The 15,241-nt window shown below is 54.1% G+C and overlaps 4 protein-coding genes across 4 annotated transcripts; 2 read left to right on the top strand and 2 right to left on the bottom strand.

Annotated features, from left to right (window-relative positions):
* The first annotated feature begins 876 nt into the window (after positions 1 to 876).
* CONPUDRAFT_141601 (uncharacterized protein) lies at positions 877 to 2,400 on the top strand. Its single transcript, XM_007766222.1, has 7 exons — positions 877 to 959; positions 1,018 to 1,059; positions 1,113 to 1,169; positions 1,350 to 1,560; positions 1,618 to 1,955; positions 2,012 to 2,143; positions 2,201 to 2,400. Exons 2-7 carry the CDS (start codon positions 1,020 to 1,022, stop codon positions 2,341 to 2,343), a joined length of 921 nt encoding a protein of 306 aa, XP_007764412.1. The 5' UTR covers positions 877 to 959; positions 1,018 to 1,019; the 3' UTR covers positions 2,344 to 2,400.
* Positions 2,401 to 2,694: 294 nt separating this feature from the next.
* CONPUDRAFT_134636 (uncharacterized protein) lies at positions 2,695 to 5,929 on the bottom strand (the record flags this gene model as incomplete). Its single annotated transcript, XM_007766221.1, has 6 exons — positions 2,695 to 3,526; positions 3,584 to 3,659; positions 3,724 to 3,901; positions 3,959 to 4,347; positions 4,434 to 4,820; positions 4,879 to 5,929. Coding segments are annotated over 6 exons (2,639 nt in total), but the record flags the coding sequence as incomplete, so codon positions are not given.
* Positions 5,930 to 7,450: 1,521 nt separating this feature from the next.
* Positions 7,451 to 11,099, bottom strand: CONPUDRAFT_162049 (uncharacterized protein). The gene is made up of 4 exons (XM_007766220.1): positions 9,095 to 11,099; positions 8,915 to 9,042; positions 8,779 to 8,862; positions 7,451 to 8,709 (listed from the first exon to the last, which is right to left on the bottom strand). Exon 1 carries the CDS (start codon positions 11,043 to 11,045, stop codon positions 9,381 to 9,383), a length of 1,665 nt encoding a protein of 554 aa, XP_007764410.1. The 5' UTR covers positions 11,046 to 11,099; the 3' UTR covers positions 7,451 to 8,709; positions 8,779 to 8,862; positions 8,915 to 9,042; positions 9,095 to 9,380.
* A 552-nt stretch (positions 11,100 to 11,651) lies between these two features.
* On the top strand, positions 11,652 to 14,121 carry CONPUDRAFT_47956 (uncharacterized protein; the record flags this gene model as incomplete). Its single annotated transcript, XM_007765858.1, has 6 exons — positions 11,652 to 11,828; positions 11,886 to 12,124; positions 12,199 to 12,462; positions 12,520 to 12,541; positions 12,603 to 13,027; positions 13,083 to 14,121. The coding sequence occupies 6 exons, from the start codon at positions 11,652 to 11,654 to the stop codon at positions 14,119 to 14,121; spliced, it is 2,166 nt and encodes a 721-aa protein (XP_007764048.1).
* Positions 14,122 to 15,241: the final 1,120 nt, after the last annotated feature.

The following is a 15,241-nucleotide window of genomic DNA, read 5'->3' as shown; positions in this document are numbered from 1 at the left end:
GTCGAGCCGTTCAGTGGCTGGACGAAGTAGATACGAGTTCGAAGGGGAATAGGAACAGAGAGTGCCGAAGAAGTAAAGAATACGAGTGGGAATTGAGACTCGGACTGAACTCGAGTTTGAGAGGGAAACTGGGGCTGAATTCAATGCAGACTAGCTACGACAGGATGCTGTATTTATACGTTTTCGAGACGAGGTATGAGTAAGAGAAATTACGAGTCAAAACGAACGCGTGTACATGAGGTTTGCAGTGAGTGTTAGCGATAAGGAGAGACCGTGAAAAGAAGACAAAAGCATCTAGGCACAGATCTAGCTGCGCGTACGGGTCGGAAGTCCAAGCGAGGTGTCGAGGCCGGAGGGACAATGAGAGACAAAGCGTATGACGCAGATGGTCGTCGATATCGATCAGGGTTGAGTCGAAGCGGGCGGGTCGAAGTGTGGCGAAAGGTGTCGAAGCGGTCGAGATGTGGCGCAGGTGGTCAGGGGCCGTCTAGGCGCGCGCACAGCGCGTCCCTTACACCGCTCACTGTTCGGTCTCGAGCATATGGCGGTTCTCGCTAAGACATGAAGGAGCTCTCAAACTTAGTCAAATAGCCGTCGCAACTCATCCCGCTATAAAAGATGGATTCGCCAGTATTGAAGTATTCACCGCATTAGAGATCCGTGTCAGGCTGATCAAGTGCTCAGCAAATCGTTTCCAATGCCTAAAATAGATCCGTGCTTTTAGTATACTAGCAGTACAGCTCCCTTGATGGATCTTTCCAAGTCTCTCTTCCGCCCACCAACGTCCCATCTCACCCCATAGACTCACTGCGTTCGGCCTAGGATGGTTCAATTACCGCTACTTCTTTCTGTTGCCACAGTCACTCTATTTAATACAGCACCATCGTTAGCTCAAGGCAACATCACTTGCGTTAGCAATTATACGGATTGGTACTCGAGCATCGTCGGCGAGTCACCATGTATGTTCTGCTTTTTCGTCATTGTGGGATCATAACGACTTACGACTATGACCCTCAGGTATGACATACTACCGTCTTAGATCGATCTGCAACCCTATGTGTACGATTCTTTGTCTCTCTCATCCTTACGTTTCGCCAATGAGAGTAATTTAGATTCGGTTCCGAGTTTCAGCCCCAATCCACCTGGAGACCACTGTGATGATCAAGTAGGTACGCAGACTCTTAGAAATGACATGCCGTATCACAATTCCCATTCCTCTCCTAGCCGACTGCTGCTGCAACTCCGTTTCGTGGGCGTTGAGTATGCTTTGCATGAAGTAAGGCATTACTCGATTGTAGACGGCAAGAACTTATGTGTCCATATTTTCAGCTGCCAACAAGACGTTCCAGGCGTGGGATTTTCCGGGCAACATGGGATAGACGCGCCAAACGATGGCTCGTACCAGTCGTACCTTGTTGACATCAGCCAAAACAACAACACATGTGCACCAAACATGAACCAAAGTTTGCCAGTCAATGTCCAGGATGCAACATGTAACCGAGGTATGAAACTCATGGACATTCTGTACGAAGAGTACTGGACTGCAGGCACATGGTACTAGTGAGTTAAACACCAAATGCATGTGGGGCGCTAGCCACAACACCATCATTTTTGTAGTGTTTGGACAGAGGAAACGGCAACGACAGAGAACAACACAGCCGGCTCGGACAGGAATGCGATGTTTAACTCACAGGGATGCTCGACAGCCACCAGCAGCCCTTCGATACCAATATCAACTGAATCCAGCGCTGAATCCTCTACTCCTTCAAGCTCTTCAACAAAATCTGGAGCTAGCAATGCCACTCCAGGAACAACTACTGGCACTGTAGTAGGTGGCGTCGTCGGTGGCGTAGCAGGACTGGCAATATTAGCGGGGATATGGGCTGTCATATGGAAGAAACGTGTAAGGGGTGCTGCGTTCAGAGATGCATATCTTGCGACTATGAATGGTGCTGGTAAATTCTCCTTCTATCGCTGTACCTTATTGCGGATCACGCTCATGACTTCCCAGATGGAAGGCCGCCCATGGCTATGAGGCAGGCGAATGGTTATCCCGCAGCTGAATTGGAGAATGAAGGTAGTGCCTTCAACGGCTCCGGGAATAGCATAGGTCCACATGCAGCCACAAGTCCGTCGCTCCCAAGTGAGTTCAACTTTTTTCCACATATGACGGGTGGAGAGTAGACAGGTTATTATCCAGTGGGTCAGTCTCAAGCTTTGCTGCAACGGGGACAGACTCCGCGACCACCTCCTTCATACAATACAGAATGGATCAGACGTGCTGCGGATTCTCATGTGCAGGATTTCCCAGAAAGTGTCCGGGAATCTTCCACTGTCATGTAGATGTCGTTTCTCATAGCGCTAGTGCGTCTGGCAACTATTTTAGATGTGAACGACCAGCACTATACTATACTACGAAGGCAATTATAGCGCTCTCTAGTAACACTTAAAGCTTAACTAGTCAATCTTAACATCCTATGTGGACAATGCAATTACGCTCTCTCCGAAATAAGGCCCTACAAAAAGCAAAGAGCCAATCCACTTAGCACCTCGAGCAGAGCTCAACTTGGCAATGAGAAGTAGCCCAGTCTTTGAGAAGTATCGACAAAAAATCTTGATATCGATACAGAGTATTGGTTATAGCCACGAGTTTCCATCGTTCGTCGAATGGAGGAAGCGATGGGTAGTAAACACAAATCATATAAACACAATCAGTATTATCAAGTATATAGATACACATGTACGCATGACATTGTACGCGAATGTGTACGTAGTAAGTAATGATGACCATGTACAAGAGGAGGAACAGCGACAAAGCGTGTGGCAAGAACAAACAATGTACAAGGGTGAAATAATGCACGAGGCGTAACAAGATGTTCAAGACGATGAGCACCATCTATGTATCCCAACGCGACAACGACGGCAACAAAAGCCAGAGCGGCGATGAGGTGAGATTGATGTGCGGGGATTAAAACAGATCCGACCCAGGGAACAGCTGGCTCTCTTCCCCGTCCCCATCTCCACCACCATGATGATCGTCCGAATCAACACTATACGGCGACACACTCCCGCCCACCCTGCTCCCGCCCACGCCCACGCCCACGCCCAACCCGCTCGCACCAAACGCACTCTTCGAAGGGCTCAGCACACGCACGTCCTCTGGCCCGCCGGCATAATCGGCGGGCTCGTGCTCGAACGGGTCGATGTCCGCGTCGTGCACGCTGTGAGGCGGTGGCGTGGGCGATGCGCGTCTTGGGGGCGCAGAAGAGGCAGCAGCGCGGGGAGGGGAAAAGGTGGTGTGGAGAGCGGAGGAGAGGCCGGGTGAAAGGGGGGTGGTGCGGCCGAGCTCGGCGTCGCGGGCCGACTGGGGGTGGGTGTAGTGTTGCTGATGTTGCTGATGTTGCTGCTGCTGCTGCTTTGTGGGCGATGTAAGAGTTGAAGACGGCTGCTGTTGCTGCTGTTGAGGTGGAGGTTCCTGGTGCTGACGTTGGTTCGCGTCGGTGCGTGGTTGAAGCTCATACTCGAACTGGAATGGGAAATGTTAATCAACGTAAGAGGGAGGGTGAAAGAGGACGATGCATACTGCAGCGAACACCACGTCCCTCCGTCTCTCTCCGACATCCTTATCGATACAGTAGCATAGATAGAGCGCGTCCGCCCTGGAAGTCTATATATCAGCTATCTTTCCATACAGGCAAACTAAGGATTTGGCATATGACTCACGTATCCTTGACCAATCCTACACAAAACAGACCTACAAGGGCCGTCACACCCGCAGCTAATACCGCCGCTCCCAGCGCCGAATCGGGTGCACCGAGCGTGTGGGCAACAAACAGGTACGTCCCCAGCGCGAACGGAAAAGTGAGCGTCAACGGCGAGTAAGTGAGCATGGTAAGTGCCGCTATCGTCCCATCGTCAGCACCACCGATTTCCTACACAAGGGTGAAAATACACTCACGTTCCTTCTTAAACTTCCTCCTCCATCGCCCACCCTCCGCCTCCTCCGCGTGCGTCGTAAGTGCCCTCGCCCGCCTCGCACTCGGAAAGAACGGGTCTCCCGTGAGCCCGGTGTACACCAGCGCGTACTTGCTCAGCGACGTTGTCACGCTTTCAAGGTACCCTGTCGCCATAACGCACCCGCTCGCAACGGGCGCGAGGACCGGACGCCACGCAAGTGGGAAGTAGCTGGGTAGGACGCGCAGGCCGAGCGTCAGCAGACCCAACATGCGGATACCGGTCAGGATGAGCGCGGAAAGACAGATCGAGCCGAGGGAGGGAGAGGTTGAGCGGAGAAGAGCTGCGTGGATCGTGTAGGTGTCCATCGGGAGGGGCAGGGGAACGTCCGGGCTAGCAAATGACAAACATGACGAGCGCTTCTTGTTAGCGCCCAAACACCAAAATTTTTATCAACGGGACCCGGGAACAGGACTCACTCGGCGAAGTACCAAGCCCCGATCACACCCGCACACGTCGTCCTCAGAATCCCTCTCGCGACACCCCACGTCCAAAGCCACACCACCGCAGCGCCGACGATCGCCCAGTCCGCCCATGTCTTCACGTGGAACTCAACGCCCGACTTGGCCGAGGAGGTATACCCCACGAGCAAGAGCCGGAAGATGAGCGTGAGGAACGGGATGGACGCGACGAGCGTCGAGAGCAGGATCGCAGGGGAGAGCGCAAGTAGAAATGGATTGTCCATGAGCAGTTGCGTGGTGAGATCCAGCACGGCGGACGTGGTGTGAATCTCGCGTGGGAGGTCGACGAGGCGCCGGGCGGTGAGCGCGCAGAGGGCGAGCGGGACGAGGGAGAAGAGGCGGAGGCTAAAAGTGTTGAGATTAGGGATGACAGTCCATATAGTCAGTGTGTGAAGGAACGCACCCTACAGTCTCGCCCCACGTCGGCTCGGTATCGCCATCCCACATGAAGCTCCCGACGAACGCCCAAATTGCCGAGACGAACAGCGTCACAGGTATAAACATCGACGTGACCATCATCACCGGGCGCACAAACAGTCTCAGCAGGAACACATGCGCATACGCGACCAGGGCGCTGAGGAACGTAAGTATGGTGAGCATCGGCACGGTGTGCAGCAGCGTCGTATACGGCAGGCCCGGGATGCGTTGATTGGGCTTGTTGGTGAGGAAGAGAATGAGGATGGAAAAGAAGACGCAAACGGCGACGCCAGTACACCACGCGAGCGTCCACGGGTGGTCATGCAGCCGTCGCCGGGCGCGGTGAGCTAGCCGCGGGTCGGGGAGGGAGAAGACGTCGAGCGGGCGGGAAGTGCCGTCACGCGGGAGGAGAGATCGGGTGAGCGAGAGCGAGATAGGCTCTGGAATGCGTGCAGGAGGCGGGGGTGGGGGTGTTGGCTGGGGACGGACTGTCTTGCTGAGCGGCTGTGGTCGGTGAGACGGCTGTGGTCGGTGAGACGACTGCGCTGGTTGCTGTAGAATGTCGGGTGGTGGGGAACGGGAGGATGACGAAGATATTGACGGGGGCGGGGATGGGGAGAGGGCACGTCGTGGTGGGGAGTCGTTCTGGTGAGCCAGCCAACCTCCTGGATAGTCGTCCGCCTCTGACTGGGCATAGTTGGAGGCTATCAAGGGTATCGACTGGGCAGCATGGCGGGATGCCCCTGGCGGCAGGTCTTCCTCGTCCAGCCGTAGATACGGGTCCTCGTCTGCCCCCACATCATGTGATTGACTCCTAATCCCCCTTCCCTCCCGTGTTGAGTGTCTTGTGGCTCCGCTAGAACGGAGGTGTGGGTCGTCGAGGTCGTCGAGGGCCTCGTCTCGATCGTTTCCGGCGCGCGAGCCTGCGTCGGTGGTAAACGAGAAGAACAGAGGCTGAGAGGAGGACAGACTGGCTTGACCAGCTTGATGCTGGGTGATAAACTGAGATGCGTACTGGGCGAAAGACTTTGCCATCGTTCAAGGCGTCGTCGAGCCCCCCTCCCCGAGCAGTTCAGTAAAATGTCGAGAGTGAGTTCACCGCCCAATGTCCCAGTCCAGGGGCATACGCATACCTACAGGTGGGAAACACCTTCTATATTAGGCAAGCTGGGCGGAAGCGTTATCAAGCACTTCGGCGCGTCACTTTGACTCTTTCCATCCTTGTTCGTGTCTCTCGATTCTTCGGCTCCTTCACGACTCACAAGTCTGAAAACGGTTCCTTTGGGGCGATGAAAGTATATTTAATGCGCATGCCCCTTATTAGAGCTTGAGGTCGACGACACAGTTCAAGCTATACCACAATCGCGATCCTCTGCCCCATCCACTGCCAGTAGATTAGGCACACCTACTAGAGACGTCGATATCGCGCTGTCGGCCCCACCAACACTCATCGACATCAATCAGCTTTAGCAGGAAAAATATGGACATATACAGACAAGTGACGAATGGATCGCTAAACGCACTCAGCTAACTTTGGTAGCCATCCGCGACTTGACAGTGAGTCGCGTTCTCAACAGTAACAAATCAAAATTGCCTAATCTCTTCGCCGAAACGGATATGGCTGTGAGGAATCTCATCAAGCAGCTGTGGCGTTTTGACGCCGTCCACCGTTACCCTTACCGGCGCATCCCTCGTCGTGATCAATCTCGACACCTCCGTGATTCAGATGACGTCTTTGTTGGATGTAGCGCGCGGCGCATGCAGCATGAAGCTCGAGTTTGAAGAAAGGTACAGCTGCAGAATAAGCTAAGAAATAGTGGAAAAGGCTATGACGTGTAGACCTGGACAACTGCTTGTCGACATCTACACGGCCACCTTTCCTCGCACCATGTTATCCGTAGTGCTAGTTTTACTACTCACAGCTAGCCTGGGCACAAACGATGTCGCCACGCTATTCATCGCAGGTTCATACGAAATTGTATTAGACCAGTACTGTCACTTTGCTGCGGTCAACCATATTACAATTTATGAATACGATCGAACGATATCTTCTGAGGCCCTGTCACCAAACATTCCCCCTTGCCTATCATGTAGCGCTACTATGCAGACTATACTTTTCAAACCAGTGAAATGCTCTTTAATCCGAACGAATAACACCAACAGCCTGCTCCAACCTGTTTATCACCGAATCGGACTCCGGAAACCAAGATCCCGCAAGAATGTCAAGGCGAGTCCCTGCCTGACCCCGCTGCTCCAAGACCTCCACCAGCCGTTCCGCGTGACGAAAAGGTTGTTGTAGCTCAGATAGGCTGTTTATACCAAGAGACGCGAGCTCAGGTATCGGAGTGGCCCGTTTTTCTGTGGGCATGAGGGCCTCGATCAGCTCTGAAAGGGATTCCTCTTCCACATGCACGTCGAGAACCCGAAGCCCAGGCAGAGCGACAAAGAGGTCGTTCCAAGGAATTCCGTGCCTAAAATCCCTGTGCTGCGTGATGTAGAGCATTCTGATGTTGACGAAAGGCGTTTTGCTGCGAAATGAGCTAAATGGGTTTATGTGGGTGGATTCGTCGCCGCTAAAGAAGAACGCGTTAAGGTGTTGCCCACAAGCCACGTCTGGGCACCTCCCAAGGTTAACCTCGGTTCTGAAATAAGGATTTTCTATGTAGATGCTGAACGGGTTCTTCAGCTCGATAGTGATGCTAATAGCGATGAATTCCGGCTCTTCGTTAGCTGCTGTGCGCTTGAAGGAGAGAAATGCAGGGGAGAGAAGGGGCAGTACGGCGATCTGTCGGAGTCCCAGGTCCGACACCCTGACAACGACGTCAATGTGAGCATCCTGTGGAATGGAGATGCGAGAGAAGATCTGGGCGTATGCAGCGAAGCTGGAATTATATAGGGTGAAATGGTGGATTCTAGGGAGGTGGATGATGGCATCGGCGTCGAGGTTCCAGGAAGACGGTGGTACCACGTTCTCCATGTTGTCACATAATTCAAAGAGGCGAATCCTCTCTAGGGCTGGCGAGCCTCGAAGAATGTCCCAGAGTTCATCTGCTGCGGGAGAGAAGTTGGACATGTTGTCGAGGTCTAAGTTTGTCAGCCCACGAAAGACTGGCGAGTTCCATGGGAGCGTGCAGCGGCTGAGACTCAGGCTGTGTAATTCAGGGGCATGATGATCGAAAAGATTGACTGGGATCGGGAATGGAGCTAGGTCGAGAGTATCTTGAGGTGAGGACAAGCAAAAATGCTTAACGCATGACGATCCGGTGCCAAGTGCCTCAAAGATAGAGTCCATACTTTGTTGGGCACGGACAAAAAGCTTCCATAGAGGTAGAGTAAGAGACAGTCCACGAGTGCGATAAAGCTGCCCGAGAAGGTGCTCCGCTATTTCCAGTTTTCTCTCGTCGAGGTCCGAATCATCGCGGAGATGAACGGAAACAGTCAGTGTTGCTCCTTTCGCCCGTTCGTACATTAGCCAAAACAGTTCCGTCGAGGAGCGTTCTTCTTCGTCATAGACAAGTGTTGACCAGAGATGCGGAAACGCTAGAGCCACCTCGCGCCAGTGACGACAGACATGCGTGACGGTTACGATGTCGCGCTTCTGTCCAGTCCACGCATCCGTGAGGTGAGCAAATATTCTGGCTAGTACCTCCGGGAGAAGGCGACAGACTAGAGAGTACGAGTTTATACGGTATTTGAGAGTTCGTGAAAATGCTTCATCGTGTGGATTCTGAATCATATATTGCGTATCAGAGGAGAAAGTCTGGAGCTCGTCCTCGCTCGGCAGTGCATGAGTCATCAAACCGCCCATGACTGCGACCTGTCACACAAAAGCGGGCGAAGGTGAGTCCTGTCAAATATCATCGCGAGAGAGTAATAGTTCCCATACTTTTGGGTCTCGTTGCTATGAAAGACCTTACTGGCGATCCAACGAGGATGCTACGTCCGGCTTTAACCTGGAAAGAGATAGGGGCTCGAGGTGGTTGTAAGTAGTTGGTGCGTCATCAGCGTGGTTAGGGCCCTACCTGAGGCTGGCGATATTAGATCGTTTTCTCGAGAACCTTGTGAGACCGATGTCCAGTGAACGGAGTGAGACTTGACTGAGTCGTGACGGGGAAGGGCAAGCTGCGACTGCGCCATACGGAGGTCCCCCCTAACACATTCGGTTTACTGCCAAACCAGGTTAAAGACCTCCGAAAGATTACCTCATTTCGAGCGCATCGGCGCACCTCCTTTGACACCTCCAAAGTGAACTCTCGGGGGATTTCGGCCCGGAGCCCAAACCCCTGAGGGCGTTCGACAATGTCGACGTTGAATTCTGCCCCTTCGGCAGGCATCAGACCTAGGGTCAGCGTGGATGCCGACGTATTATACCTCTTGGACAACACGTACTGAATCCCGGTCGTCGAATATCCCTTGGAAGTAGCCATGCGTAGTGTAACACTACTATATACATGCCCAACGGCAAGTCGGTTACCAGAAAATCGTTATCTAATCAGAACGTTCAACAAAACCAACGACCTGGTCCAACTTCGTCAGCGCCGAATCAGACACCACATACCAAGACCCCTTAAGGCTGTCAAGACGCGCCCCTGCCTGCGCACGCTGCTCCAAGACCTCCGCTAGCCGTTCCGCATGATGATGAGGTTGGCTAATCTCAGAACGGCTCCATAGTCCAAGTAGCTTGAGCAATGGTACTGGTGCGCCTCGTTCCTCGGTAGGTACAAGCGCCTCGATCAGGCCTGAAAAATGCTCCTCCTCCACACGTACATTAATAGCCCGAAGTTGAGGGAGAGCAGTGAATATGTCATGCCAAGGAGCGGTGTGCAGAAACGCCTTATCCTGTGTTATCACGAGCTCTTCCACGTTGGTGAAAGGCGTGCCTGTGCGGAAGGAGCTATAGGGGTTGACGGATGCGGACCTGTCGGCGATCCTGAAGAAAGCGAAGAGACGTTTCCCAGTCCCGCAAGTCGCGGGCAGGTACATCTCGGAGCCATCCTCAATGGGTACGTAGACTTCATCCACGTAAATATGCGGGGAGTTATTCAGGGAAAGCTCGACACTGGTTTTGATGTTCTTTAACTCGCCTCCAGCTGGCGCGTGCCGGTATGAGAAAAATGCGGGCGAAAGAAGGGGGAGTGTAGCAAGCTGCTGGAGTCCGCGGTCAGATACTCTAGCAAAAACAAAGATAGAGGCATCTTCGGGGATGGAGATGTGGGAGAAGAACTGGGCATACGCTGCAAAGCTAGGATTTGAAACACCCATATGACGGATCCTAGGGAGGTGGATGATGGCTTCGGCTTCCAGGTTCCAGGAAGGCGGCGGCTCCACGTCTTCCATGCTTGCCAACACTTCAGAGAGGTCAAGGTGTTCAAGGGCTGGCGAGCCTCGCAGGATGTTCCAGAGCTCGTCTGCTGTGGGAGAGAAATTCGGCATACCGCTAAGGTAAAGGTGTGTCAATCCTCGGAAGATGGGCGAGTCCCAGCGAATTATACACCCGTAGAGACTCAAGCTGTATAGTTCTGGCGCATGGTTCATAAACAATTCTGGGAGCTGGATCGGGGTCGGGTTGAGTGCGTCGTAATATGAGGTCAGTTTGAGATGTTTGAGAGAGGATGATCCAGAAACAAGGGGGTCAACGACGATAGGAAGCCGGCCGTTGAGGAGAAGTTTCCATAGAGGTAGGCTCAAAGACAGTTCACGAATACGGTAAAGCTGACCTAGAAAGTGCTGCATAATCTCCAGCTTTTCGTCAGCAAGATCTGAATCACTTCCGAGCTTGATAGAAACATCGAGCTTCGCTTCTTTGGCCCGCTCGTACATCAGCCAAAACTGCTCCATATTGGGGTGTTCTTCGTCATAGCTTACTGATGCCCAGAGATTCGGAAACGCTAGAGCCACCTCGCGCCAACGACGGCAGACGTGAGTGATAGTCACGATGGCGCGCTCCCGTCCATTCGACGACTCGGATTCTGCGACGTACGCAAAGATCTCGGCGAGCATCTCCGGGAGAAGGCGGCAGACTAGGCAGTACGAGTTTACGCGGTACCTGAGAGCCCGGAGGAACTCTTCATCCTGTGGATCCTGAAGTACATGTCGCAAGTCGTAGCTGAAGGATTGAAGTTCGACCTCGTTCAGCTTTAGTATATGTGCCATCTTTTCGCTAGTGATCGTGACCTGTAACAGAAAGGCGAAGATGGTGATCCCTGTGAATACCCCTATGTAAAGGCGAAGAAAGATAGGGGCTTGACCATTAGCAGTGCAGCGTGTGTGATTGCATGGTGAAGGTCAAACCTACAGCTAAGGAGTATCTACTCGAGATTCCTGTGGGGATGCTGCGGTGGTGAACGGAGTGAGACAGCTTGACTGGATCGTGACGGGAAAGAGCAAGCTGTCCTCCACCCAGTGACGGTTCCGAGACAAGATGACGCTTTGCGTCACGTGTCGGTAGGCGGTCGGTACCGGCGCGTTTATCATCAGCCACGACAGTCCAATCTACGTCCTCTTCATTCACCTCTTCGACGCGCTTATCCTTTGCAAACCCACTACTCGAACACATACAACATGGCTTCAGCTGCAGTTGAGACACCCCAGGTCCGCCCGATGAGCTACCGCGGCAGGCGGGGCGCCAGGGGTGGCCGCGGGGGCGGACAGGGCCGTCAGAACACCGGCGCTCGGGCAGCGGGCAAAGACAGCGAGATCAAGGTCGGGAGCGAAAATGGAAAGAAAATGGATCACGGAGAAGAACAACAGAAAGGAGAGATGGCAGAGGGAACAGCTGGTGAGGAGGCAGGAGCGGAAGACGACGGGGCGATCTGCTGGATATGCGCGGAACCAGTCAAGTATTACTCCGTGTCGGCCTGCAACCACAGGACGTGCCATGTCTGTGCGCTTCGTCTCAGGGCCCTGTACAAGAAACTGGACTGTACGTTCTGTAAGGTACGTTGTTGGATTTTCTTGTCCTGACCATTTCAATCTGATGTCCGTTCGTTGCAGGAACCTCAATCTACCGTCATATTCACCACTTCCGCCGACACCCCTTTTGCCGAATACACACCTGAGATGATCTCTCACAAGGATACGAAGTTGTCCATCAGCTTTGAGACCGCAGAGATGATGGAAGAGACCCTTATCCTGCTTCGCTTCAACTGTCCCGTCACCGAGTGCGACTATACCGCGACCGGCTGGGGTGACCTCAAGCTCCACACTCGCGGTGTTCATGGGAAGGTGATCTGGTATGCAACCTCATCCTTCGTCAGTGTCTTATTGGCAGTATTTGACCTGAGCTACGCATACGTCGCAAACACAGCGACCTCTGTATCCGACATAAGAAAGTCTTCGCGCATGAGCACACGCTCTATCCTCCGAGCATCCTGCCACTGCATCTTCCGTCGATGCCACATCGCTCGAACAGGAAACACGACATCTCACAGGAGAAGATCGAGGGCGGTGTGCACCCGATGTGTCAGTTTTGCCGCGAATGCTTCTTCAGCGATGACGAGCTGTTCTCGCACATGCGAGAGAAACACGAGGAATGCTTTGTTTGCAGACGGAACGAGGTTATATTTCAGTAGTACGTCCCTCCTGTATCGAGCGTGTTGCAGGGTGCTAATCGGTATTGGCGATGTAGCTTCCAGAACTACGAGGCTCTTGTGCGTTACTTTATCCTTTCCAAATCGACTCTGAAGGGCCCTTGCTGACGCGAATCGATAGGAGCAACACTTTAATCAAGCGCACCACCCATGTACAAACGCGCGATGTCAAGCCCAAAAGTTCGTCGTCTTTGGTTCGACAATGGACCTCCAAGCGCATATGGTCGAGGAGCACGGCGGTGAGATGACTGCTCGTGACAAGCGCGAGGCTTTGCGAATCCAAGCCGAGTTTGAATTTCAGGATGGCGGTGGGGGTGGGGGTGGAGGCGGCGGTAGACGAAGAAGAGGGCGAGGTGGGAATGGAGCCGAGGATTCAGCGCAGGATCAGACGCAACAGCAAGCTCCTCCACGTCGGAGAAGAGAATTTGGTGGTCGCCTTACGACGGATGATGGAGGATCGGGGCTTGCTCCCCAACCTGCTTTTGCCAGGCCCAACGGACTGCCAGTGACGCCAGGTCTGGAGGAATCGGATCCCGTTGCCGCCGAGTACGCCCCCCTTCACTTTACTCCTCTCCATACCCGCTAAATTCCCCATCCCCAGGCGTGACTCAGCTCTAGCAGCACGCATCGCCGGCCTCGCGCCTAACCCCACGCATGCGGTTGCCGCCCTCCGCCTCTCCTTGCGCGCCTTCCGTGCGGGCGAGTCCTCGGCGCGCGACCTCATCAGCACTGCGTGGAACGTGCTCGACCGACACCTCGACCACACCGCCTCTGCCGTGAACGCCCTGGTCGATGCGCTGGGCGGTGACGAGGAGGAAGAGAAGAAAGCCGCGTTGCTCGAGGCGTGGAACGGGTTCAAGCTCGAGCAGCGCGCGCAGTTTCCTGATCTTGTTCCGCGCGAGATCGGTGGTGGCTACGCCGGGATCGCGAGTGGGAGGGTTATCAATGCGAAGCACGCCACGCAGGCGGGTAGGCGAGGCGCAGGAGGAGCGAGGCAGGGACAGGTGTGGGACCGTGTTGCGGCTGCTGCGTCGTCCTCGAGCGCTGGACCGCCCACGGCGTTCCCCGCGCTGCCCGGGCCCAGTCGACCCTCGCCAGTGCCGACGCCCAGGCCGCCCGCGGCGTCTGCATTCCCAGCCCTTGGCGGAGGCTCCTCCGGTGGATCCGGAGGGCGCCCTTCAGGCGCCCGAAACACACCATGGGCCTCGTCCGCATCTGCTTCACCAGCGCCCTCTGCCCAAGCTGGCTTCCGAGCACCTTCAGCGGTGCCTACACCCGTTTCTGTGCCCGGACCGGGTGCGTCCGCAGGGGGCAAGAAGGGCAAAGGCGGCGGACCGCCGGCGCTGTCGAATGCAGCGTTCCCGGGATTGCCGAGCAACAGCACGGGACAGCGCGCGAAGCCGTCTGTGCGCGGGAACACATCGCTGAAGAAGATTCTAGGGGAGAGCGCGCCTGCTGGGAATGTATGGGGCGGTGGGAGTGGAAGCAACGGGCCGGGAGATGGAGCGGGGAGCTGGGCGGTACCGCCGGCTGCTGGTGGAGATGGGGAGGCTCAAGGAGGGGGAGGGGGAGGGAAGGGGAAGAAGAGCAAGGGTAAGCAGAAGCAGACGCTATTTACGCTTGGTGCGTTCCCTTCGTGAATGAAGATGTGAGTTACATGCTATGGTGAGTCGTATAATATCCAAGGTAGACCCAAACTGACCGTACGCTCAGTGCCATAGATTGGAGAGAGAAGGCTAAACATCATGCGCAATTCATAGACGGTCCTTATCTACATGCTTGAAATCTCAAACATTCTTGCAGCGTCCATGCAGGCGCCTAAACCCGTGTAAGCAGACCCAAATAACCGCCCAAGGCGTTTGCCTCGACGAAACAGAGTGGAACCTGCTCTTTCAGATCAAAAGGAGCTGGTTGAGGCCGAGTGCTTAGATTCTATATGACAGGTACGATGTCGAAGAAAGCTCTCCCATGACGACCGTTCCCCTTTCTAGATGTGACATAACGGCAGCTCCGTATTTCCTTGGCCCGACAGCAATACTATCATAGGTGTCAGCTGCGTCCACTCCGGAGGACGTCAACCTAGAAGGTATTTTGTCACGTCTAGAGCCCGCGGCCTCTCAATGCGGCCGTAACTCTTCTGTGCATCCACCACATACGCTTGGCAGAGACAGCATCGATGCATACTGTATTCACGCGGTATGCACACTTCTTCTCGCGAGTACGCGTACCCGCGGATGCGCACGTCACATTAAAAATCGACTGTACGCGGGATATGCAAACTAGTTTGTCCACCAAGCTTGCCTGGTTTCTACCTTCATTCTTCGCCGCCCTCTGCTCTGATGACCCCCCTTTGTTCACCCTAGGCATGATTCTAGATCCAGAGGTTTTTATCACTATAACGCGGATGAAGATTCAATACGCCACTCGCCGATGCGACGGCCGTCACCTTAACGGTACTTTTCGCCACAACCTCAGCCACGCTCGTAATGCTGTTCACGCCATTTTCAGCTCGTGCAGCTGCATGCCGCTTGTGTCCACCAATGGCCTCCAAATTCGTACACATAGACACCAAGACGAATTCTATTTTCAAGGAATGCCGTAGAGTCGTATGTTCCCCGTTACTCGTGTCGACTGGACGTGTCGCGCGATATTGAACGTTTGGTTCCGTCGGTCACGGTGCTTGTTTTCTCACGTTTACGATTCTTGAGGAAACTTGTACCAAACTTAATGCTACACTTGCGCATATAGTACTGGATGCAC

Source organism: Coniophora puteana (assembly GCF_000271625.1).
Source record: "Coniophora puteana RWD-64-598 SS2 unplaced genomic scaffold CONPUscaffold_2, whole genome shotgun sequence".
Lineage (NCBI taxonomy): Eukaryota > Fungi > Basidiomycota > Agaricomycetes > Boletales > Coniophoraceae > Coniophora > Coniophora puteana.
The sequence above is the reverse complement of the archived record's forward strand: the minus strand, read 5'-3'. Positions and strand labels throughout refer to the sequence as shown.

Bases quoted from the DNA above. Each gene is read 5' to 3' on its own strand.
- CONPUDRAFT_141601 (XM_007766222.1), top strand. From the start codon at position 1,020: ATGACATACTACCGTCTTAGATCGATCTGCAACCCTATGT. The intron at 1,060-1,112 runs GTACGATTCTTT...AGAGTAATTTAG, and splicing joins ATCGATCTGCAACCCTATGT to ATTCGGTTCCGAGTTTCAGC. The intron at 1,956-2,011 runs GTAAATTCTCCT...ATGACTTCCCAG, and splicing joins TGCGACTATGAATGGTGCTG to ATGGAAGGCCGCCCATGGCT.
- CONPUDRAFT_162049 (XM_007766220.1), bottom strand. From the start codon at position 11,045: ATGGCACATATACTAAAGCTGAACGAGGTCGAACTTCAATCCTTCAGC.